The sequence below is a fragment of the Ovis canadensis genome, chromosome 8, assembly GCF_042477335.2.
Source record: "Ovis canadensis isolate MfBH-ARS-UI-01 breed Bighorn chromosome 8, ARS-UI_OviCan_v2, whole genome shotgun sequence".
NCBI lineage: Eukaryota > Metazoa > Chordata > Mammalia > Artiodactyla > Bovidae > Ovis > Ovis canadensis.
The window spans coordinates 66,495,681-66,522,438 of record NC_091252.1 but is presented as its reverse complement, the minus strand read 5'-3'; the positions used below and the strand labels follow the sequence as shown (position 1 = coordinate 66,522,438).

Below are 26,758 nucleotides of genomic sequence, written 5' to 3'. Positions count from 1 at the left end.
AATAAGGCTACTAAGTTATAATTATCATAAGGAACATGTTAGTGAAGAAAGGAATATAATGAGTAAGTAAATATAGTGGATGTTATCAAGATACCAAAGAAACTCCCCAGTAAAATGAATTCCTCAATTAATTTATCAGTTCTTGTATAAAATGAAAAGCCCTAACCAATAAGGTGAGATTTGGGAAATAAAGATCATGTCATAAGAAGAGCAGGACTGCATTACTCTCATGCTGCTGTCATAGAAAAGGAGAACAGATGTCATTTTCTAGTGTATATAAAAGCATCTCCGGAGTCAAAAATAAGTGCTATTCGAGGAGATAAAATAAGACCCTGTTATAATATTGTTCTAACAACTTCCCATGTATCGACAATAACATAGTCATCTTTTCCTTACACTCTGAATGGGTGCCTTGGTGTCACAGCAGTTGGCATCCGGATTCCAAGTGTTTTAATAACCCAGCTCCTCCCTAGCATGCATAAACAACTGCATAGATTTAATGCAGATTTCCAAAACTGGAATATTTGAAAAGTTTCACAGTTCCTAATCCATATTTGGCAGCATAGCAACTAAAGGAGGGGTGGGGGGCGGAGAGGCTTTACAATAGGCAGGGGATGCCCAAGGATTAAAGGGACTTTCTGAGTCATCAATACCAAGTCCTCATGACCACAGTACCTTAGGAAGCAAATCAAAGCTTCTGAAGATTTCTAATTAACTTTTGCCATCTTTTAGAACTTTTGGCTCTAATTTTACTCTACTTGATTTTACAGTTTTGCAAAGTAAAGAGATGTATATATGCTTACAGTTTCATATTTTATGTTAGTTTGTATTCCCATCTGTTTCATAAAGCCCTTCTTTTGGGTACAGATGGGCAAATCTGATTCACCCTAACTATGTAAATCAGATTGAAGCTGCAACTCCTGTAACTGCTCCACATAATTCTCAGAGTAAAAACACTGGATCCACAACCTGAAAAGCTGTTTTAATGGCCTATATAAGACTGATTTGAATTTTTTCTTTGGATATAGGATAGTAATGGGCATTTGCCTTGCAAGTTAATATAAGCATTCGCAGGTATTTTTAATAGGCTTTATTATGTTTCTGTGGTTATCTCTAAGCAGGCTTAACACGGGACCTTAAAACATTATGTGATTTTAAACAGAGATAGCACCTAATTTAGAAACACAATGACCAGCAGCTATAGAATATATTCAAGAGAATAAGACTACATCGGACAGATGCTGATGTTCTTTGGTAACACATCATGAACTATTACTCCTGAGAAGGCTCTTTATATTCAGTAATGATTCTCAAGGTCTGGGTTATAGATCGCTTGCTTCCATCATCTGGAGATGCCTGTTAAAAATGAACGGGGATGCAGCTTACATTTTCTGAGTCAGTATCTCTGGAGATGGTACCTTAAGGGTTGCATTTTAATAAGCATCTGCTATTTCTGATGCAAAACAAAGTTTAAAACTTTGAAAGGTTTTATTCAGATATATAGAGAAACATGTTCTCTTACTCAGCTGCAGACATACAGAGATGTAAGGTTATTGGTCCCCAGAAACCTCCACTAACTGGCAGAGCCCACCAGTCTTACCATCTGCTGCCAGGAGGGCAGTGAGGGCAGAGATGAACTGCTGATCTTCCAAGGAAAACATCTCACTGAAAGCTCTAGACACAATGCTGAGACTCTTTATGCATGTGATGAATGAATGGATAACTGGGAAAGGATTACAATCTCATATTTCTATCTATACAGGCACTGGCAACTCATTCATTAGCTGACCACCCATTTGACAAGTCTCTGTAAAGAAAATAGACCCAAACATTCAGTATGCCTACAAAAGTACTCAAGGTAGAGCCCTCTTAATGTGGAGCAGAGCTTCCCAGCAAGGATGCCCTGACGCTCAGGTACAAGTGTTCTGACATATTGTTGCCGGTGGTCCTGTCAGTAAACAGGGCCTCTGTCTAGTCACCCAGAGACAGTCCCAACCACTTTCTCATTGCGTCATACAAATGTCATTTGTATGGTATGGTTTTCTATGTAGGGAGGAAGGCAAACAACAGTTTGGGAAACATTGCTCTAATTTATAAAAGCACAGGTATGTGTTTGGGGGCTTTATCTCATCATTTAATAATCACCTCTTAGATATCTGGTGTGGGGATTGTACAAAGTTGAAAAAGTAAGAAGTTTGGCTGGAATTAAAAAAAAAAAGGCTACACAGAGGTGGCCCCTTAGGTGACATGACTGGTAGGTCTCCTCTGAAAGCTAGTGCATGACTCATGGGCGGCCTTCCAGCCTCACCAAGTGTCGGGTAGTATACTTGGCACTGAGGGTGTCTAAAAGAATCAGAGAAGATGTGGCCTCTGCCCTTGTAGAGCTTACCAATGAGACAAGCACACAGACTCAGAGGAAGTATCTACAGAGAACCATCAACAGTTTGGGGATGTATAACACGAAAGCAAGTAATGAGGAACCTGACCCAGGGTCTGCAGGAAAGGATGAAGCTTCCCTGGGGAAATGGGAGTTACCCTGAAGCCCATGAGGTGATACTCACTAGGACAGGTTAGAGATGGGGATTCAAGGCAGAGAGAAAAGGTTTGAGGGCCAAGGTGGCTGAAGCATTAAGTTTAAAAACGACCTGATAGGAAAAAAGCTGGAGAGTTCAGCAGATACCAGATAACACTGGTTTTGCAGGCTACATTCAGAATTAGGCCTTTAATTAGAAGAGTAAAGAGATGCCACTGAAAATTTTAAGCAGGGAGATATATTCCCAAATGAACTTTTAAAATGCAGGCTCCTGGGCTCCAGACTGAAAGGTTCTGGCTGGCTGGGCCCCTAATCTGAATATTAGAGATGTCAGGGGATCAGATATAGAGTCAAGCCTGGGAAGCACAGATAAGGAACACCAGTCGTCCATGGGTCTATTCCGAGTAGGTGGCCTACGCACTGGCCCTTAAAATACCTTTTCTGGTATGAAAAAGACATAGGTGTTCCTCAAACTGTTCATTTATCTGGCCTTATTATTTCTGCTTCTGGATCAAAAGCAATGCCAGCATACTTCATTCTGGTGCCCAGCTGGCACTTGAAATGGGTGACTAGGCTGGTGCAGCAGACACTGTCAGCCGTGCCTGGACCACGTCCCCTGGCCACCCACTGTGCCCACCTGTCTCACTTGCTCTGCCTTCCCAAGGGTTACCTGGGTTCTGGCAGCTCTGCCTGCTGTGTGGCAGGGGACGTGCTGGGGCATTCGCTCATCCTTCCACCCTGGCAGCCTTGCTCCGTGACCAAAGGGAACTCTGGTGTTTGTTTTTTCCACTTTATTCATTTTTTTCATTGAAGGATAATTCCTTTCCAAGTGTTTAAAATAGCTGAGCGCATTCATCCCTATGGTGGGAAAACCTGAGATGTGTGTTTTACACAGCCTCCCAGAGGGGCCCCAGCAGGACTGTGTTCCTGCTGTTCACAGTGGTAGCTGGTGTGACAGTGAAGCTTTTACCAGCTGTCTTCCTTTCGTGGCCTCACCTCCTTACTCCCCCACTGGCGCTTTCCTCACCTCTTAAATAAATCACCTGCAATCAAATCTTTGTCTCAAGGTCTGCTTCTGGGGGTGCTAGCTGTCTCTTGCTGTGCCAAATGCCTTAAAAAAAAATACAGTCTGGTGGACCAGCGTTTTGAAAATTATTATGAAGGATGCAAATAAAATGTGTTAAAACCTGACTTGGAACGCCATCCACGTGAGTAACGATTTTGAGAAAAGAGGAGAGAACATTATCTGACATCATGAGGATCATCTTGTTTGAGTGCTCTATTCAAAGTTTAACCTAGGTATATGTATATATTTAAAAAACGTGCCGGCCTTACTTTCCTTCTCTGGAATAAAAGAAACAAATATGCAAACTATTCATCTTGCAACAAAACTAATAAAAACTAACATTTATTGAGGACTGATTACTTATTACTCACTGTTCTCAGAGCTTTGTACACCTTACCATTCTTAAGATCAGGTAAAAGAATCAGTGATCAAAAAATTTCATGTTTTCTATACATACTATTACATATAGAACAAATAACTAATAAGGATCTACTGTATAACACGGGGAACTCAGTACTCTGTAATGGCCGATATGGGAAAAGAATCTATAAAAGAATGGACATACGTATAACTGACTCACTTTGCTGTACACCTGAAACTAACACAGCATTTTTAAATCAACTATACTCTAATAAAAATCTTTTAAAAATTAAATTTTTAAAAAATATGAAATACGTTCATACAGATTCATTTACAGCAAAGAAGCCAGCTAACTTCAACTCTGTTAATTCTACCTTAAAGCAACCAGTCTCAAGCCATAAGATCAGACTTCTTTATTAACAACCTTTCATTTATTAACATTTTCCTTTCTGCTGTGAGGAAACTGAGCCCAGCTACCTAGCCTAGGGCCCAGAAAGTTAGTGCAAAGCCTGTAAAGGTCAAACCACCAGCACTTCAGAGTATCCTTTTAAAATTTTACACAATATCTTGGCTTTTGAAATCGAAACTTTAAGGATCCTTACCTCCTTGTGAGCCAATGAACTCTGTTGCTATAATCACTACTATGTGAATTAGTACTTCCTTTGTCTTAAAGTAAATTTCCTCAAGTGATATGCCCTCATTATAGGGTTGTGAGTTAGGTGAATGAGCTTAGGTTACATCACTCATGGTTTTAAGGATTAAGAATAAATCATCACTGTTGTTTCTAATTAAAGAGGTTACAACTCTCCTTCATCTATAGGGCAAAACTGCTTTTCTATGAGGATACTGATATTTTAAATGCCATTGCTTCAACAACATTGCTGTGAACTGAGAATCAGACTAATTAATTCAAATGTTCACTTGGTATATTCGTGAGAATAGAAGCTACCAAATATTAAAATAATCAAAGAACTACATTGCCTTAGATTTTAAAGACTCTCCATAAAAGAAAAGTCCCCAAACATAAGTGTGAAGGATCATCTTTCTATTACTCTGTTTTCTTTTTGTAGTATTTCAGTCAACGCAAGGACAGAGGCCATTTACTTAAAGATACAGCAAACAAAACCTGGTTCTTTACTGGAATAATCCACAGAGGTTAAAACATTCCAACTTAACTCTACAAGTAAAATCAAAACCAAATGACCAAGTATATTATACAACAAATACCCTAATAATTAAATGAAACAATGTAGATACGTGGCATATAACGAAAACTAAAAAGAAGGTCCATTCCTCACAGGGTATCTATCGTCTTCCTTACAGAGTATGATCTTATATAAATATGGATCAGTTCATTGAGAAATATGAATTAGCAGGAAATAAAATGACTGGGATTTCCAAACTTCTAATATCAAGCAAGTTCAGCTAAAAGATGAACAAGAGAAATCTTGCCTGATGTGCATATACTTTTATAAAAAATTTGCCTAAATTTTTTTAAATCCAAGTATTGACCCCCACCATTATTTCACATTAAGTCAGGGGCATTTTCAGTAATGTACTAGAAGACATCCCCATAGAGCACAAAACACCTAAGGAAAAAACTTTCAACCACAGTACCTCTGAATAACACTAATATTACCACTTTAATTACCTGGTTTCAGGAGACGAAGAGATTTCATTTGTGTCTGCCCTTTTACTTCTTGGAAACGATGGACTAGCTGGAGGCATTTCACCACTTAAACGATCTGGGAAAATTCGGTCTTTATTCAAATTGATTTCTGAATAGGGACAGTTGGCAGCACTAAAATGTTACAAATAGAAAAAAGAAAGAAGAGAAGATTCCTATTAGACCATAATTACTTCTTCCAATTAAGACAACAAGCTACAAAATGTGAAATGCAAAAATTTAACTGAATATATAGTTACATAGATTAAACACATAGCATAAAAAATTTCACCTTTAAAACATAATTTAAGTATATTCTGATAAAAAATGTCTTTGCCCTAAATTTTTAAATACAATCTCCTGCAATCTCTGGAAGTGAGTAATGGTCAACGAGGTTACCAAGGGCAGGGCCTATGTGTAACTATGTGAACAGTCAGCCCGGGAGAGAAGTGCTTTAGGAGGGTTGGCGACAGAGGTGAGAGAGAGGCAGATGACTGATAGAGTGGACCTGCTTCCTAAAGTGATCCCAGGGTCACCACAAACTGTTTAATTTCCTTTGTAACAGCTGCTGCCCTCTAAAGGAAGGAGGTTCCCCCGTTTCCTGTCTCCAGGCCCATATGCATTCATGATTGCCCAGAAAAAAAACATCATCCTCTAGCTAATCCTGTTCCTGATATGAAAAAGGTTAAGAAGGCAACTTGGATAATGACCCACCTAGCTCCCTTCCCTTCCACTGGTGACCACTGGGTTGGTCTCTAAGATTCTGTCTGGGGATCATTCCTGTCATCCAAGCAAAGGGCATCTGGGTCACTAACTGTTCATTCAGCATGAAGTCAGGACACTCCTGTGCCTGGGCCTCAGCCTTCCTACTCCAGAACAACTGGCAGCTTCTGTATCTTGGTACAGAATCAACCACTCTGACTAACTCCCTATCTTGGCCCTTGGTTTTTAGGAAACCTCCTGAAATCTGGAAATGATGTGGAGTTGGGTAAATTATACTAGTGTCCTGCATATTCTTTTCCTCCGATTAGGTAATATTTGGGGAAAATTCTTAAACACTGCCTTTCTGCCCTCTACCAAGAGAATCTGACACATCCTCCTGGGAGGGGAGAAGAGTGTGCACAGGCTCCCAAAGTAATTCTGCAAATGGTCTATAAAATTCATCACAGATAACTTGTAAGCAAATGTACATCTTTATTTTCTTTACTTACGTGTCACTTCATACTGCTATGTCTTATAATAAACATGGTTAAAACCAAATTCATCTTTAATGAACTCCCTTACCCTGAGAACAAATAGGACAAAAAATACAACTCTCTCTTCTTGCTCTTGATTTTTTCTTTCTGATAAAGTAAATACATTAACCAACTCTCAGATCACAGTCAAGTTTGATTTTGTTCTTTCTTCCTCATATTGTGTATGTACCCTATTGCAAATTATCTACTTGGTGGCTCAGCCAATAAAGGATTTGCCTGCCATGCAGGAGACCTGGGTCCGATCCCTGGGTTGGGAAGATCCCTGGAGAAGTAAATGGTTGCCCACTCCACTACTCTTGCCTGGAGAATCCCATGGACAGAGGAGCCTGATGGGCTACAGGCCATGGGTCGCAAAGAGTCGAACATAATTGAGTGACTATCACTGAGGAAAAAAGTGGCAGGAAAAAAATATGAATATAATTTTTATTAATTTCTTTTGACACATAATATGTTGCTCTTCCTAGAATATCACAACCATCAAATGTTTGACTCACTGTTAAATACCTGGCTTTACAATTATTGAATAACTGTCTGTATGTTCATTTTTAAATTCATCAGATATGAAGAAAGAAAAGAAAATGAGGGTGCTGATCTTAACCCCACTCTAACATTGGGAAGATTCCCAGATTTTTAGATGGGCTGGGTTCCCACCTACACACTACAGTGAATAGTTGTAGTTTAGAAGGTTTATAAGCTCCCAAGGGCAGCCCCTTCCTGTTTGTTGATTAAGGAAAGGAAGAATATGTCTCTCTAGACCACCATATGTAAACATGGGTAGCTCAGGGAGGCAAGGCTGCAGAATGAGACTTGGTACCTAAATATCCCCCTTATCTTGGTTGCTAGGGCCAGAGGGAAATTTCAAACTCTCACTTTGAAGCAGGAAAACAATCACAGCCTTCTGAACAAAGATACACTATTGGGCCAGGATGATCAACCAACACAACCCTGTGCTGATGGGCTATACATATTGTGCTAAGCCTTCTCTTCTTCTGAACCCTGAGGAAAATCAAATGGGTTTAAACATCTCCAGTTCTTACAACTACTCTGGGACAGAAAGGGACACCAGCTGGTTCCCATAGTGGGAGGTGATTTAAAAAATAAAAAGGCACAGAATGCAAATGAAGTGTGAACAGAGGGATGGGCAATGCCCCAGACGGAAATCAAGAACCTGGCTCTAAATGTGCTCTGCAGCTCTGTCCACAATGAGCAAACAAACTTGGAAGACTCTGTTTTACAAGACACTTGTAAAATGAAGAGAATGACAACAAACATTACACAGATGGAGTGTGTTGCCCAGGGTATGTTGCTTTACTTGCATGATGTCATCTAACTTCCAAAACCCTAGAAAATCATTCCTATTCTAATGCTCATTTTATAGATGCAGAGACTGAGGCTTTAAAAAAAGGGAACTTGCTTAGTATCATCCCATTAGCATATGAACTCCAGTTGTCTCCTACAGGAGCAAAAAGTACCTTGCAATATTGAATTATTTCTTTATCCCTAATCCATGACAATTAAACCTGAGAGTACCACCTCTTAGCAAGATGATGCTGCCAGATAGCTATGAACTGCGTGTGCATGCTCAGTCATGCCAACTCTTTGCGACCCCATAGACTATAGCCCACCAGGCTCCTCTGTCCGTGGGATTTCCCAGGCAAGAATATTGGAGTGGGTTGCCATTTCCTCCTCCAGGAGATCTTCCAGACCCAGGGATCGAACCTGAATCTCCTGCAATGGTACGCAGATTCTTTATTACTATACCACCAAGGAAGCTCAGAAAGGTTAAATATGAACTGAGGCAGTATTTAACCTTTCTGGGCCAATTTCCTCTTTTTCAAGTTTATAAAATTCATATGCAATTTTAATGATTTTATAAACACAGAAGTGCTGATTAAACTTCTCTGGGAAAAGTGGGTTTCACTAGGCTTATAATCATTTTCATTTTTCTTGTCTATTCAGTTTCTAATAACAAACATAAGTAAGGCTTGGCCCATGGCACAACAACAGGTACACACTTACAAACAGTCATGGGCACATGCAATTATACATGTACACACAACTCTGCTGTTACACAGTTCGCCAGACATCAGGGGAACAGATTCACACAGGGTTACACAGCTCTTTCCTATGAGGACTTTATTAGGGTGAACTCTGTTCTATTAGCAAATCATTCCATACCTGCTATATATATATAAATTCTTGTCCCACTGGCCCCTGTAAGGAGGCAGTTTTTCCTTGGAATGACTGTCCAGTGTAGCAGGAAAGGGGAAAAAAACGGCCTTGTTCACCACCTCCCACTGCCACCTTTACAACCTTTTTAGTTGTAAATACATTTATTTAAACAATTGGACGATGTCTTCCATTTCCTAAGTGCTCACATGCTCATTCTCACTCTCTGTCAAGACAGGAATCTATAAAATACAAGTTCTATCCAGCTACTGTGGCTTGCATGAGAGTCTAGCGGTTAAGAGTAGGAGCTTTAGTGCCTTAAGAGCCTAGGCTGAATCCTGGGTCTGCCACTCTCTGATCTTGGGTACTTTTCTCAAGCATTCTAAATCTCTGTTCCCACTTCTGTGAAACAGAGATTAGAGTAGTGCCAGCTTTATAAAGCTGCTGAGAGAATAAAACAAGATAACAGATCTAAGTCCTAAAACAGAGCCTGGCACCTAGGAAGTCACACACACACACACAAAGCCTGCCTAGGATTATTATTTTAAAAGGAGAAGAAGGGGAACACTTAACCTCTACTGGGTAAAAGGCCATCAGCAAAAATAAACAACAGCATTAAAAACTCCATTAACATGCCTTGCTTATGGAGGCTCACTGCTTCCCTCAGGAAAAGGTGATGATTCTGAGTACTACTCATTCATGCGTCTCCAAATCCCTGTTTATAACATGCTGGCCTCCTTAGAAGTGAGGCCTTCTCTGTACGGACCATCACCTAGCCCAGTATCTGCACACAGCAGGCACTCAATAAATGTTTGTTCCATGAGTGGACTGAATCTTGAATTAAAATGATGACTGTGGTTTGCAGGTGTATGTCCAGAGTTATTAATTTTTAAAAACTCTCTATGGACTTTATAAATATCCTTTAGAGGTTGTAGGAAGTACTCTCTATTTTGTTTTTCTTTTCCTGTTTAATTTTACTGAGATAAAATCTTACATAGAGAAGATTTACTTCACTTCTGAAGACATTAGATATGCAAAATATTCAGTTTTATATAACTTTACTTTTCTTTTAATCTCTCCTCATTATGACCTCTCAGTAAGCCAAATGAGTGAATCAAGAAAGGGATATACCATGACATAGCCAATATTAATACTGCCTTGCTAGAGACAGAATTGTCATCTGGCTTCTGAGCATCTCTAGAAATGGGAACACCGTATCCACATCCAACTTGCTCACTGATCGTTTATATCACATTTAAAAACAGCACATTTTTAAATTTCATTGTTGAGAACACATTTGTATTTCCAACACTTCTTAGATCAAATTCAACTACTGTAATTTTTGGAGACGCTAACAACACATCCTAGTCAAAACATAGCCTTGTGCTTACATATTCACAAAATTGATAATTCTTGCCAAAAGAGCAACTTTCTTTGTTATCTAAGCAAAGAATGCATGTTTTGATTTATGCAATTTCTCACATTAATCTGAAGAGAATTTTCTCATTACGTTTTCCTAAACACAGCATTCTTGGCAAGGACAAAAATAAGCGCCAGCAAAATGAACCTGTCAAAGAACGTTCATGACGCAGCAGCTCTTCCACAAGTCTAGTAAGGAAATGGTAAACACACTGTGGCTACTGAGGGTTAGTGTCCCGCCAGATAAAGAGCAGTAAGTGTATAACGAGCACAGCATATCCAGGAAGACCAGGAAAAGCCAGTGGGGTGGCCTGAGAAAATGGGAAGCCACGACCCAGGCAGGAGTCGGCCCTGTCTGCTAGGCCTCTGGCTTGCACTCCTGCCCCAGACTATGCACAGATCTGCCGGCTATGTCTGATAGGTGACAAGGAAATGAGCACCTCTGTGTCAGTGCACGTCTTATAAGCTGCGATGCCTACTTCTTCCTCTTTCATCCCCCCAAACAATACGTCATTCTCCACTATGGCTTCAATTTTACTGGAAGTTTTTTTTTAACCACATTTCTCTGTAACATCTTATATGATTCTCCTCCCTTCACTTAGCAAATACAACACTGAATCTTTGAAAAAACACTGCAGAGACAATCACTGAAAGTTTGTGAAACGGGGGTTGACCACCTCTGAGGTCCACAACCCATCTGGGGAAAGGTGGTCTTAATGAGTGGCTGGTACCATAAAGCAGGGGACAGGACTGTTGGCACAGACCTTGCTGTGACAGGCAAACCTCTCTGCTCAGACCTGCTGCACCCCTAAAGAGATTACAGACATTGCTATAAGGTGGATTTTCTTCCCAGAAGACCAAAAAGAAAAATTATTTGTAAATTTTTGATTGTACCACACAACATTTTAAAGATTTCTTTGATCTTTTCCTTCATAATTTGAGCAAACGGCCTTTGGTTCAATGAACATCTTAGGGTTGTAAAGCAGAAAGGTACACGTGTCAAAGTTTCAATATTAGTTATTACTTTGTCTCTCATATTTCAATTAAATCAAGTTTTTATAGTTGCACTAGGTCCCTGAGTTCTTTGAAGGCTAGATCTGTGACTTATTCAGAAAGCCATGCCCTGATTCTCAGTGACAGGGGAGTGGTCAAGGGCACAGTTAGACTCGGTGCTATTCCTGGCTCCCTCCTCACCAGCTGTCAATTAGGCAAGTTAGAGAAACCTCTATGGTGTAATGGTGGCTTCACCAAAAAAATGAAGAAAGTAACAGTCCAATATTATAGGGTCACTTGAAGGTTATCCAATACATGCTATTAGGAAAAAAAAAAAACCTGCTGCTCAAAAATATTTACTGAATGAAAGAATTTATAGATATATAAAGAAGTCTGGCATACTAATGAGTTATTTGGACTTATATACCATAGTCACTCCTTATCCTGGTTTCGCTTTCTATGGTTTCACTTATCTGAGGTCAATCTAAGTATGAAAATGTTAAATAAAAAATTCTAGAAATAAACAGTTTTAAACTGTGCACCATTCTGAGCAGCATGATGAAATCTCACGTTGTCCCACTCTGGCCCTGTGAGAAGCAAATCACCCCTCAGTCCAGTGTATCCAGCCTGTTAGTGACCTAGTAGCCTCCTCGGTTACCAGATCCACTGGCAAGGTATCACAGTGCTTGTGTTAAGTCATCCTTGCTGTACTTAATAACAGCCCCCAAACAATAGTAGTGATGCTGGCACTTCAGGTACCTATAAAGTGCTTCCTCTAGGTGAACTGGTGACAACTCTCAACTTCATGGGGAAATAATCTCTGCAGTAAAAATGAATCTTCTGTCAAATTGTGAAGAAAAAGAAATCTGCCCTAGTTCTCCTGTCATACCTCAGACTGCAAAAGTGAGGGCCACAGCACATAATAGCTGCATAGTTAAAACGGAAAAGGCATTCAATGGGTGCAATATGACTTTAGAGAGACAACATTCACATAACTTGTATTACAGTACATTATTTATAACTGTTCTATTTTAATATTATTGTTGCCAATCTCTTACTCTGTGTGATTTATGTCAAACTTTATCATAGGTATGTATGAATAGGAAAAAAACCATAATATATATAGGGTTCAGTACTATCCCAGGTTTCAGGCATCCACGGGGGATCTTGGAACATATCCACACAGGGATGGGGAAGGTAGGAGAGATACTACTGTAAGGCCTGAAAGTAATCCAGCTGCCTTCACTGGCCAAAACTGAATCACTCCTAGGATACAGTATTTTTATCTCCCCTTAATCATACTGCTTTTGGCTTGGAGTCATACAAGCCACAAAAAGGATTTTTAAATGGATATTTGCAAGTGGAATCATGATCCTGTCTACACGCAGATTTTTACTCTGAAACACACTGAACCCCATAAAGCAAACTTGGCTGCAGTGCTACAGAAGGCTTTGAGGTTACAGAAATTTAAGGAAGAAGAAATCTATATGAAGATAGAACAACCAGGTCAATTTTACAATTCCTATTAATTCTTAGAGAAACAGGCAGGGCAATCTTCAGATGTTTTAAGGACTGAGATTCACAACCTGCATAAACTAGATAAACAAGGAATCATTTTTCTTACTGGGCAATCCAATTAACATGCAGTTAGAACACTTTACACTGACAAATTATTTTAATATATAGAAGAATAGGTGATGCCTCAGTTCTCTAAAAATCCCAGTTAAAATCACAGAAATTTATTACTATTCCAGTAATATTTGAATATGTCTACAAATAACCCAAGTCGCCCACGTAACACATCAAATTTCAAATGTATAATTTTGGTTTCTCTTTTAAGTTACTTAGAAGTAAGAGAAAAATATTGAAAGCCACTTAATTTTGACCAATGTATTCTGAAATGTTTCTATTTATATTTGTGCTTTTTGTGATCTTCGCTGCTCATCTACAATAATCTCACCTCTGACTATTCAAATTGTTGAGTCACCCAATCAGAATATTTTACCAAACAAATACTTTAAACAAGGCCCGCCCTCTTCTCACTATTAACGGTCAACCCAAAATGACTTTAAGACATAAAGTAACTATAAAACTAGTCAGGTTGCCAAGAAGCTACTGTAAATCTATTTTCATTCACGAATGCATTCTCTCCCAGGAATATTTAACTACACATACACTCTTCATTTTTACATGGTCACCACAGCAACCACAGTTCATATGGATCTGAATGCAGAATTAGTTCATATCTATTAAGTATACATGGGAATCACTGTCGTCCACCTACAAAGGATAGGCACCCGCTATCTGACCACAGAAGGAATCTCCATGTGAGTGGAAGCACCAAATACCTGTGAGGGCCCAGGTGTCTCGCTCTCTTAAAATGGCCAATCCCTTTACATCCTGGGGTTGTGCAGCCACCGTGTTCTGAGGCTTCCATCAGTTCTAAGGGGCCTATTAAAAACCCAAAAAAAAAAAAGCAAAAAGTTAAGGCTGTAAGAGGCAAATGCCTTGGAGCAGAATAAGAAAACAACAACAACAACAACAACAATTTTTCAATCAACACTTACACACAGAAAAGGAAGGCGCTACAAAATTAAAACTATGTTTCAAGTCTCTACTTCTAAAGGTTTTCCCTAGTACTTTGTTCACACTGTCTTTCTTTAATAGTGAAACGGTAAACTTTGACCCAACCCTCTTTCAAAATGTCACAAGTTCCAGAGATACCTAAATCTGAAATGATGAGATGATTCTAAACAGCTTGATCAAGTAAATAACATAATTAATATATGAACACTCGCACGCTGTGAAAACTTCAAACAATACACCAGGATACAGATCAGCTACAGATCCCCTTTAAGTGATTCTCTTCACATTTCATACCCTCCTTAATCCTGACTAAGCATGTTAACATGACCTTCCTCGATGTTCCAAGCATTCCCAAATGTACCTACATTTGCATATGTACATGTATCAAATCTTTGGTTTGCTTCTTTCACATAAACTAGGGACAACATGGGTATATACTATTCTGAAGCAGTCTTCTTGGTCTTTAGCTTCAACTCAATAGTAATATTTTTATGATTTGCACAGTAGTTGTACTATGAGTGCACCAAAATTCAATTAGGCAATATTTGTTCCCAAGGTTAATTATTTTAAACATACTGTGACCAACATCATGCAGTGCATTCTGGTGGCCTTTTGCAGTTTCTAGGTGACATCCAGGAATGAAGCCACTAGTTGGGAAGGGCATGCTAAATTTTTAAGAAACCCCATAATAGTGTATTTTATTTGCCACATTTTTCTTTCTACAATATATCTATTTTCCTCCACAACTGAAATCCAATATGTTAAGCTCAAGGCTTCTCTGGTGGCTTAGTGGTGAAGAATCCACCTGCAGTGCAGAAGCCGAAGGAGACACGGGTTCAATCCCTGGGTGGGGAAGATTCCCTAAAGGGGGACATGGCAACCCACTCTAGTATTCTTACCTAGAGGATCCCATGGACAGAGCAGCCTGGTGGGCTACAGACCATAGGGTCGCACAGTCAGACATGACTGAAGTGACAGCACACACATGTTAAGCTCATGGTGTACCTTTTTCAAAAAATTGAATTTAACTAAAACTTTTATTGAGGTGACAGTAGACTCACATGCAATTGTAAGTAATAACACAGAGGGAGATCCTTTGTACACTTTGCCCAGTTTCTCCTGATAGTACTACTTTGCAAAACTATTGTATCCAGTCACTATTAGGGTATTGACAATGATACATTAAATTTTGATAGTCTGACAAATTGTCTTCCAAAATTTAGTACTAGTTTTAAAAGATGACGATACTGCTAAATAAAAGTTAGTCTAGGCACACACTACTTTTTCAGATATTAAATTTTTTCTTTTATGTACTTTTGACTATCAGGTTAACTAAAAATGCAGTAAGAGGAAAAACAATTATACAGAGAAAAAATGTACAGGAGAGAAGTGGAATGAGAAGGAAAAGAGAATAATAAGCACACTACGCAATAGTGGAAACATTTCTTTAAGTAATCTTTGTGTATCTTACTCAAAGGAGGTTGAAGAGGATGCCCAGTTTTCGAACACCAACCGACAGGGTGAATGTCAGGAGAATCTGCATCTATCCAGTAATCATAGCAACTATTCCAGCCATCAAAGTGAACCTGGATAACAAAAAGGGATCAACAGTTTAATTCAGGTCACAAAAATCCCTACAGTAAAAACTCTGCCAATGGTAACCATCTTCACTCTGACTTATAAATAGTACACTGAATATACAAATAAAAACATAATAGATGTCAGATGGATAAAAATTCAAATATTGAAAACTGAACAATGAAAGTTCTAGAAGAAAGCATGAATTAATGTATTTATCTTAAGAGTTTGGTAGCCTTTGTAAGCAAGATGCCAAACTCAAAAGCCATAAAGGAAAGATGGATCAATTCAATTACATCAAAGTTCAGATCTTCACAATGGCAACAACTACTGCTAGCAAGATGAAAAACCCAAAAGAAACCTGAAAAACATATTTGTTAACATGTGACAATGTACTTTGTTCTTCAATTCATAAAAAAAATCATATATCAGTATAAAAAGATGAAAAATCCAATAGAAAAAGTGGAAAAGCAACAAACAGGTCATAAACAGAAAAATAAAAATAAATGGTAAACATGTGAAAAGACAATTTTACTTATAACTAAAAAGCTACAAATTAAAATCACAAGATGCAATTATTTTCCTTTCAATCTGCCAGAATGTTCCATTTTGGTAATTCCTAGAGCTAGTGAACATGAGATTAATGGACGCTCTCATAGACCACTGACAGGAGCCTTGACTGGTGAGATATTTCTGGAGAGGTATTTGGCAACAATGATTAACACTTAAAATATATCATCTTTGACTTGATAATCTAAATAACTCAATTCATTATTGTGCCAGAAAAAAACCAGAATGCCTACCATCTACAAGACTGGTTATATAACTTATGGTATATTTATGTAATGGAGAAGTACAGAGTTACTAAAGCACGTATATATGGGTTCAAAATAATGTCCTTTGCAATGGATCTGCTTTCTCAAGCTTAGAAATCAATCAATTAATCCTAGAATTAAATCCCACAGAATTCCACATCTGGAGGAAATCATGGATAAAATTTTTAAATGGAGAAAAAAATCACAAAGTCAGTCAGGAGGAGTAGCCAGTTTAAGATTCATGGATCCAAAATAAACTTGTTCATCGTTCACATACATTGCATATAAAAGCAACACTTAAAGCTGTTTAATTCGAAACAACCCTTTTCTTTCCTCTGATCGAAAGTAATGTTCAAATAACACTGAAAGTTAAGAATATCAGCTTATGCTGTCGGTACTACCAATAAATAAGAAGTTATACATAATTCATAGCATAAAGTAAGTTTTAAGCATTCTAATTCTCAACTAATCATCAAGTGACAGGGCTCTATTTTACTAGATACATAAAACTCTGTTTTCTTTTATTTCTGTTCCCAAATTTCATTTCTTCTACACGGGAAACAATGTTCATGTAACTCGTGACATTTGTTACATTTTATAAAATTTAGCTATCTTCCTATAGCAAACAAACTCAATCCTAATAAGCAAATGGTTCTTCAACCTGGATACACATTAGAATTACTTGTGATAACTAAAAATAATCAGAAAAAAAATGGCTGAGCCCACCAAGGAGGTTCTAAACTTACAGGTATAACTTGGGTTCTGTGCACCTAACATGCCATTTACTTAACTTCTAGGTAACTCTACTGTATACTGAGAATTTCCAATGATACTAAAAAGGACACTATTCTACTGCAATATAGAGTCCCAAACCCCTTCCTGCTGCTGCTGCTGCTAAGCTGCTTCAGTTGTGTCCAACTCTGTGTGACCCCAAACCCCTTCCTAGTTTTCATTAAAACTGATATCTCAGTTTGGCAATGAAAAGTCATCTATCAAAGATGACAGATCTATTGACAATATATGACAATATGCAACAAAAAGAAGACAATACGTTAGTTACTGTAAATAAGCTGAATCTCTTCTACAAACTAGGCTGGCTGGCAACTGGGAAAATTTTAGTAGTTAAGGTTAAATTTCAGAGTTAAAATTTAATTTAAATATTATGAACAGAGGAACAAAACAATTCTTTGATAAGGATCAAATACACTTAAAAACTGCTATTTAATCACTTATATGTGGAATCTAAAAAATCATACAAGTGACTGTATATGCAAAACAGAAAGATTCACAGATATAGAAAGCAAACTAGTGGTTATCAAAGGGGAGAGAGAGGGGAGAAAGAACAAATTAGCAGTACAGGATTAATAGATTATAAACTACTGTGTATAAAACAGATCAGCAACAAGTATATACTGTATAGCAAAGGGAATAATAGCCATTATCTTGTAAAAACTTTTAATAGAGTATAACCTGCAAAGATACTGAATCACACTGTACATTTGAAACTAGTAATATATTATAAGTCAAGTATACTTTAATTAAAAATCGCTATCAGAAATATGTGTGCGCTAGTCACTCAGTTGTGTCCAACTCTCGAGACCCTGCCCAGGCTCCTCTGTCCATAGAATTCTCCAGGCAATAATACTGGAGTGGGTTGCCATTCCCTTCTCCAGGGGATTTTTCCAACCCAGGAAATGAACCTGGGTCTTCTGCATTGCAGGCAGATTCTTTACCATCTTAGCCACCAATACTTCAATTAAAGATTGCTATCAGAAATTATACAAACATAATACATAAAAAAATTAAACCTAATTAATACTCTTACTGTGGAAGCCCAGATGAAATAAATTTATTATAGTTTGCACAGTTTCATTTCATCTTTACTATTTGAGTCACTGGCACATTAAGAGGTTTTCATAAACAAAAAAATCAGACTTTCTCATAATGCTAAGTGATAGTTGTTCTCTTGCTGGGTCCTATTTTGAAATGAAATAAAATTACCTAACAAAGAGTAAGAGAGAAAGATACATAAACATACAACATGAAATATTTAAGCATTGTACAAAATACAAGTGAAAGTGAAAGTCATTCAGTCGTATCCAACTCTGCAATCCCAGGGACTACACAGTCCATGGAATTCTCCAGGCCAGAATACTGGAGTGGGTAGCCTTCCCCTTCTCCAGGGGATGTTCCCAACCCAGGGATTGAACCCAGGTATCCCGTATTGCAGGTAGATTCTTTACTAGCTGAGCCATAAGGGAAGCCTAAGAGACATTCAAAAATATTTATAATAGAAATGTTCCACTATAAAGACAATTAACATAAAAGCAACTCAGCAATGAGGCCGAATGAAAATTTTAAAGAAAACAGACTACTAGATATAAAAGCATAGTACAGATAATTTAACATATTTTAAAACATAGTTTAGGAAATTAGATACTTTTTTTACCTAAAAGTGTAATTTGGACCCTTTATAAAAACTGAATATTCATTATTGACAATTTCAAGATTAAGACAGATAATAGTTTTTGACAGCACACTATTTCATTTAAAAAAAAAAAAACTAATTTGGTTGGATTTTCTGTTGAGGCGAAAGGCAACTCAATGAATCACATTTCAGACCCAGGTGCTTATTTCCACTCTCTTCTGAAATGAAAGTTATGTTTGACAATGTATAAACCCAGAAGGACAAACGGAGAAGGAAAGTAGTGACAGACGTGGCAATGAGGAGAGTGGAGGGCACAGTGGGCGAGGGAGAGCTGAGCCACTGGAAGGTAGTGGGTAGGCTGCAGCCCAGACTCCGAGAGAAGGGGAGCAGGGCCAGGGTGAACGAGCTCACAGTGTAGAATCCAGAAAGACTCAATGTGGAGGCAGCAAGTATGTCAGGAGGTCTGGAAAATGACAGGACTGGCTCAAAGTCTGGCAAGATAATGAAAAAAATCCCTCAAACAAAAGCATGTTATCACAAAACATCAAAATATTAGGGACAAAGATAATCTTGAGAGTTTCCAGAGAGAAACTGTCAGAGAGAAGGAACCCAATGGCCTGGGACGTCTCAAAAACCAACATCCCATAAAAAAACCTGAACTTAATTAAAAAATATATATATATACTATTGGAAAATGAAGTATTATATCACCTTCTGAACAGATTACCTTATACACTGTATCTACTTTTTCTTCCAAATACATACTTAAAATATTAAAAGTCAGTCATAAATAAGGAGAAAACTTACATAGATTAAAGTAAGAAAAGTAGAAAAACACTTACTTACAAAGATATGTAATCACTTAATTTGCATATTCCTATGATTTTACTAATGTAATTTTAGGACTTCACAAATTAAACGTCTGCTAAAGTTTTTATCCAAGATGTCTTGTTAAAAAAAGAAAAACAAAACCACAACAGGGATACTTACTTTTATTCGGTGATCATCTGTGTCTGCAACTGTTGCTACTCTAATAAACATGGGATTTCTTTTGTCTATGACCTCAAGCTTCATTTTTTTCTGGAATCCATGTGGTGGCTTCTGCCGCAATAGAAAATTTTATATAGTGAGATACAGCGGAAGGGAAGGTGAGCTCTATGTCACAAAGATACAATTTTTTTTTAAATGAACTATTATAAGAGAACCAGCCTCCCAAACTCAAGTTCCTAGAATAGCTTTGGACTTCATTCTCCTTACCAAAAAAAAAAAAAAAAAAATCCCAAATCTCACAGCCAAGCCTGCAGGCGATAGAGCCTGAGCAACTAGCCGCAAGAGCAAACAGGAAGCCAAAGATCTTAAGCTGAAATTCAGAATACTGCGGTTTTTTTGATTAGTCATAGGGAAGACAAGAATTTTTTCACGTTACTTGGAGCTGTCTTGGCGAAAGTCAACAAACATGAAAGTTATAAAAGAGAGGAAAGAACATTCAAGTTGTAGAGAGGAGACACAGAAATTAGCTTGACACAAAAAAAGTAACTGAAGTCTTTCTAAGAAGAAAATTAGCAATCAAGACACACAAAGTGGAACTGTTCTACAAAGAACAGGAATGGGGCTACCTATATCTCAAAACTCAGCAGAAGCCCACAGCCCTCTGAAAAATTTATGGGCAGAAGGAAAGGTGACGGCTAACAGATGTAATAGAAGTCTGGCCGTGAAAATCAAGTGTGAAAATTATGCAAAGGAACAGAACAACTAGTGCAAGGCGCCCAAAGGCCAAGCTAAAGGAATTCTGATTTTCTCTCCGATATCACTGTGACACTAGATATGCAGACTGAGCTTGACATGATTTTATCCAGTTCAAAGCAAAACTGCAAAGCAGCTCTTTTCTGCATGAGGCTAAGTTAGAGGGTCAGATAAAAATCCATAAAATTTTATGACTCTAAACATTACTCATGTATAATCCTGAATTTATGGCTTTTCTTCATGTAACAATTTTTCTCTCAAAAATTTTGATGTTCTTTTCTGATGTATTTGGATCCATACCTACTAATTAATTTTATCATTAAAAATCCTATAAATTTACACACAAAAGGATCTATTAAAAATGTTGCTTATAATACTGTCACTTTTTTTAAAAAAATCAAGTATTTAATATATCTTTCTTTTCTTTTAAAATACAAATTATAAAGCAAGTTGTTTGAGATTTAAAAAAATTTTAAATACATTTCATTTTTGTATTCTTCCCTTGCACACAAATGAGGTTAACTTTGAATCTTAATAGGCAAGAAGCAATTACCTGGGTTAGAAAGACACTATAATCAAAACAGATGACCTTGTATTGCGGTGGTCAATCATGATGATTTATAGCAATAACATTAAACACACACACACACACAACATCTCAGCTTGCCATAAAAAAACCCAAAGGAATGAAAAAATAAAGTTTTCATTATAAAACAATACATATCTTGTGCTGTTTGGTCTTTCAGAATATCTAGCTGGAAAAACAGAAGTCTGCTGTACAATCAACTCACTGCAAACCAATTCAAACATAATTTTCCAAGGAGACTTTAAAGTCCAAAATGGAAGTATTCTTTAGTTGGCAACAACAAACCCCCTCCCCGCCCCAGTAATCATTTTCCCTTTCAAAACTGTAAAAATTCAAAAACATCTTCTTTGGTCTTCTGCTTCTCTCTCATTTCTGTTTGCCAATACTTTTTCTGTTCTTAAATTTCAATGACTGAACACTATTACCAACACAGATGAATCAAATATTGTAAAGTATAATATCTCACCACTTTGAAAGCTCTTGCAGGAGCAGGTAAAGAATTGGTTTCTTCTAAGTATTTATCCCAAGAAAAATGTTTCACATTTGGATAACCTAAGAATGATAACAGTAAATCCTATCAGGTTTAACCAAAATGATAGTGACAACCACAAGCAGGCCTATAAAATTATGAGATATTGTTATCATTATAATGAAGAAAGGCATGCTCATATTACGCAAAACTACTTTGAACTGATTACACATTTGGAAACACATGTAATAATGAAGTAGTTTTCATCTAGATCATGATTTCTCTATTAACTTTTAAATGAGAATATATACAATTTGCATTCTCAAGTTAGGACAGTCTTACAACACAAGATATACACAAACACACAAATATAAATACCCTTTAATCTAGAAATTTTACTTCTATTAATCTAGGAAGAATCTCATATGTATGTACAAAGAAAATGCATCATTTGTAAATGTGAAAATGTAAAAATCAGTTAAATGACCATCAATATAGAAATACACACACACAGAAATATTGTAAATGTAAAACAGAAAGTATTTATTAAAAAGAATTAGGCAGGTTTATATATACACCAATATGTGAAATATTCCAGACAATCATTATTAGGCAAAACAAATAAGATAAAATAAATCATAGAAGAGTATTGATAGAATGTATAAAAACAACATCCTTCCTCCATCTCACTCTCCTTCTGTTTCCTCCAGAGTCCAAAGCCCCTTAGGTAGACATGAGTGGGAATTAGTGTTGGCCCAGTAGGGGAGGAAACTGGTTACTTTATGTAGTCCTTACTTGCTGAAAAAGTAAGTAAATATACTGGAGAAAATAGAAGCCAGATTTCTCACTGACTATAAACATGAAAAGTGAAAAACTAGAATGAATTCAGTGGTGTTAGATATGAACTGCAGCTAATGGTATACATTCATGGTTTTCAATATCTATAAATGGATAGAGAAATAAACAAATTATTATATATTTACTTAACCATATGTCCCCTGAAAGGCCAACAGCAGCATTAGCTCAGTAGCAGTGAGCACATCGAGTGTCCAGATCTTAGTGTCTACAAATTGTGCTCTACAAAAATAAACCACGGAGTCTGGAAGAAATGGGTGACATCAAGGTTGGGTCAGGGAAAGCACAAGATAAGCCAAACAGTGCCAGAAAATAGGAACTGTCTCCAAAAAATAATAAAAAATGTCAAAAGGACACAGAAACCAGCCTAAAGGGTCTCCCACTGGCCAAATGTGAGAAAATCTGAACATGAAAATAAATAATGTTAGTAATGGAATATAAGCCATTGATGATAATAGTAATATTTGGGTCCATGTTGATATAAATAAGTTAACTGAATACATAAATAGGAAGACGAGAAAGCTATTTTTTGCAGAAGAATGTCATCTAATTATGTACAACGAAAGACTGAATAAGAAAAATTACCACTTAGCAACTATTAGAATATTAATTCACACTAGAAATATCAACAGATGCTAAAACTAGGAATCGACATGGGACTGAAGTGCAGGATAGTTATACAATTTCAAAGTGTCTTCTCAAAATACTTAATTATTACAGACAAAGAAAAACCCCTACATCCATGAATAAGCCTGGTAACTATCATCTTGATCAATCACTGGTAGAAATCAACCAATAATGAGATAAACGGACATCAAGCGGCACAGAAGATGATCGAATAAGAACACAGCACTGTTTCTGTGATATTCCTGCCAAAAATGCACACTGTGGGTCTAATTACCAGAAAGTACCCATCATGTTCAAATTAAGTAATATTCTACAAAATGACCAATTTGTAATTCTTAAACATACAGAAGTTATAAAAGTCAAGGACAGCATATTGAAGGAGACCAGAGAAACATGACAACTGAGCAATATGCCATTATTTTGCTAAAAATGACATCCTTCATACAGCTGACAAACTTGGATGGATCTCTGATTCAAGGTTATCTAAATGAGCTATTTACTATTCTTACAACTTCTCTATACAGTTGAAAATGTTTCAAAATACAAGTTTGAAAGAGTAAATAAGCAAACATTTCCAAGTAGTCAATATTTTACAGTGCATTTTTAAGGCATATACCTTGCAGAATTTAAATAACATTAAAGCTGACTGTGCACGCATGCACGTATGTGTGTGCTCAGTCCCTCAGTCGTGTCCAACTCTTTGTGACCCCATGGACAGTAACCCACCAGGTTCCTTTGTCCACAGGATTTCCCAGGCAAGAATACTGGAGTGGATTGCCATTTCCTCCTCCAGGGGATCTTCCCGACCCAGAGGTTGAACCTGCGTCTCTTGTATTTCCTGCATTGACAGGTGGGTTCTTTACCACTGCGCCACTTAAAAAGCTCTGCATGCATGTGTATACAGAGGCAAAAAACGTTTCTGTGCAAAGATATAATAACCACCTATTAAACCATTAAGAGAGAGAATAGTGGTTATCTCTAGTTTCACTCTAAACTCTTAAAAATAAGCATATCGAAATGGATACTTTGGTAATTCAAAAATAAAAATCATTTTAAAAGACATGAAGACTTTAATTTTGGCAAAAGAACAGTAGATGTACAAAGGTTAAAAAAGAACATGAATATGGAGTAGCTGGCAGGGCTGCTCATGAGACTGATCTATGAAGGAGAAGGGCAACTGCCTAGGGAGACAGGTGATTAACATCCTTTCTTTTCATAGGGAAGATGTGAGACACAAGCCAGGAATCTGCCCTTAGAGAAAAGGATCCAGAGAAAGGACATCTTGTTTGCCATAGATCCAAAGAGCAGAATAATGTCAGCACAGGCCTTGCACACCAGTCTTTTTATTTGGCATGTTTTTACTTTTGTTTTCTTAACCTTTTTAGTTAGTATGATAAAATATGTATCACATAAAATTTACGAGTTTAACTATCTTCATGTGCTACAGTTAGTGGCAATTATATTCACACTGCTGTGTGTTTGGTACTTTTTCACATGCAATTTTGTATTTTTTAATTTTGCCAAAAAGCTATATACTTTCTCTGCTACTGAATTATAAAAGTCCATGAAAAGAGACAGAAGACTTGGTAATCTGCCTCACATCAGAAGTCAGTAATGATACCTCACACACCCCTTCCCAGGCTGTGAAGACATAGCCAGGAACCTGCTGTTCACTGGTCCTGTTAATTTAACAGATCCCTGCATGCATGCTAAGTCACTTCAGTCTTGTCTGACTCTTTGCGACCCTATAGACTGTGGCACACCAGGCTTCTCTGTCCAAGGAATTCTCCAGGCAAGAATATTGGAGTGGGTTGCCAATGATGACCAAAAGGATTGTAAGGAAAAAAATAAAAAGATCAATATCAAATTGTGAAGTCCAAAAGAATCTGTATAATATAATATAATTCAGATGGTGACAGTGGCAGTCATTATTCACTGGCTCCTAACATTATGTAAATCCCAGAACCTAGGAGGGCTGAGTGGGGTCTTCCAGGCAACAGCACATTTGAGCTACCAAGCCATTTAATATCTTACTTTAACACCACATGGTTTATGCAAATATTCTTTCACCTTCAAAACAGCTCTGTAAATCAGTAAAGAATAGGAGCTTTCATCCCTGAACACAGAAGAAACTGCAGGACGTAGAAGGGACTTGCCTTGCCCATCACAGGAACGGTTGGTTCTGAGTGAGTAAATGATCAGGCGCTGAGAAACAGTATCAAGGAACTAGGGACAAGGCTAAAAACAACACTAGCTGGCAGAATAGAATGAGACAAGTATCTGAAGCTCCAAGCTGAGTCTTTGTTGCTTACGTGCTGTGGGCAACATCTACACAACAGCTCCTAACAAACCAAGGAGGCATCCTTTCCCTATGACAATGACAGTTTTCATTACTCACAGGAGCATCCACAAGAAGCCACATACGCCACAGTGATGCCCTGTGTGAGCTGACCACTCTATCATTTCATACCAGCAGTAGCCAGGGCACGTTAAATAGTGACATGCTCAAAAATTCACTGTCTTATGATGAAGTCACAGAATCTGTTCTTTAGCACATGAAAATAAACTCAAATTGACATAAATAACAAACAGCAGACACATAATCAACACAAACCTGGAGGAGTAATGAGCGTTCTTCGATGCTCTTTACACCAACCAACTGGATGAATGTGTGGACTAGAGGCTTCACACCTGTAAGTTATATAAATTTAAAAATGGTAATTAGGAAAAATTCTCAAATACCAAAAAAAACAAAAAAGGTTAGTGATTGTGAACATTTTACACCGAGTTTTCCCTTTTCACAATCTATCTTATTTGGGAAAAAACGGCTAAACCAAAGAATTGTTCACTCTTCCAACATGTTAGTACTAAGGAGATGTCTAGCAGATACACATAACATACAAAACTGACACCAGGCAAATAGTTTTTGCTCCCACACAAGTGGTGTTATATTCCACAACTGCAAAAATAGCAAATATAAAAATAACGTCACTAAAATTTGGACTTTCCATTTAGGAAAATCATTTGGAAAAATAAACATGTATATAAATAGCATATACACAGGCAAGCTAAAATTATTTCAGTATTTCTAAGGACAAATATACAGAAGCAGGAAGCGCAATCACCCTCAAAAAGCAAACACGCTCTCTCTATTGACCATTAGAATGGAAGAGACCACCTCTTCTCTTTGTCATCTTTACTTCAAGTAAGTATATGCTTTGCCAAGGCCTCTTTACCAGTAGCACATCTGATTCCTTGCTCCTAATCAAACTTGTTCCATATAGTACTCATCCCATCATGCAACACTCTTCATTTATTCATTCACTCACCCATTCATTGAAAGGTTGAGTGTCTATCATGTGCCAGACACTGGGATAGGCACTGAGGATACAGCAGCAAAGAAAATATATACCAACTTTCAGCCTCTTGGAGCTTATAGTATAGTGGGAAAAGAGGAAATTAATTAACAAACAAAATCTATATTCTGGGGGCAAAATGCTATGCAAAGAATTGGAATAAAAAGGTAGAGCGAAACAGTGGCAAGATATTCCTTCGAAACACATAGTCAAGATGACTTCTTAAATAAGATGACATCTGAAAAGAGTGAAG

The 26,758-nt window shown here is 37.4% G+C and overlaps 1 protein-coding gene across 15 annotated transcripts in view; it reads right to left on the bottom strand.

Annotated features, from left to right (window-relative positions):
- The window catches only part of L3MBTL3 (L3MBTL histone methyl-lysine binding protein 3), a 103,261-nt gene that overhangs the window by 24,123 nt on the left and 52,380 nt on the right, over positions 1-26,758 (bottom strand). For all 15 annotated transcript variants that reach the window (XM_069598362.1, XM_069598367.1, XM_069598369.1 and 12 more), the window contains 6 exons: positions 25,764-25,840; positions 21,665-21,750; positions 19,860-19,970; positions 15,520-15,634; positions 13,811-13,913; positions 5,611-5,760 (listed from right to left, as the gene is read on the bottom strand). In XM_069598362.1, the coding sequence (XP_069454463.1) occupies positions 5,611-5,760; positions 13,811-13,913; positions 15,520-15,634; positions 19,860-19,970; positions 21,665-21,750; positions 25,764-25,840 (642 nt within the window). The remainder of the gene's footprint in view (positions 1-5,610; positions 5,761-13,810; positions 13,914-15,519; positions 15,635-19,859; positions 19,971-21,664; positions 21,751-25,763; positions 25,841-26,758) is intronic.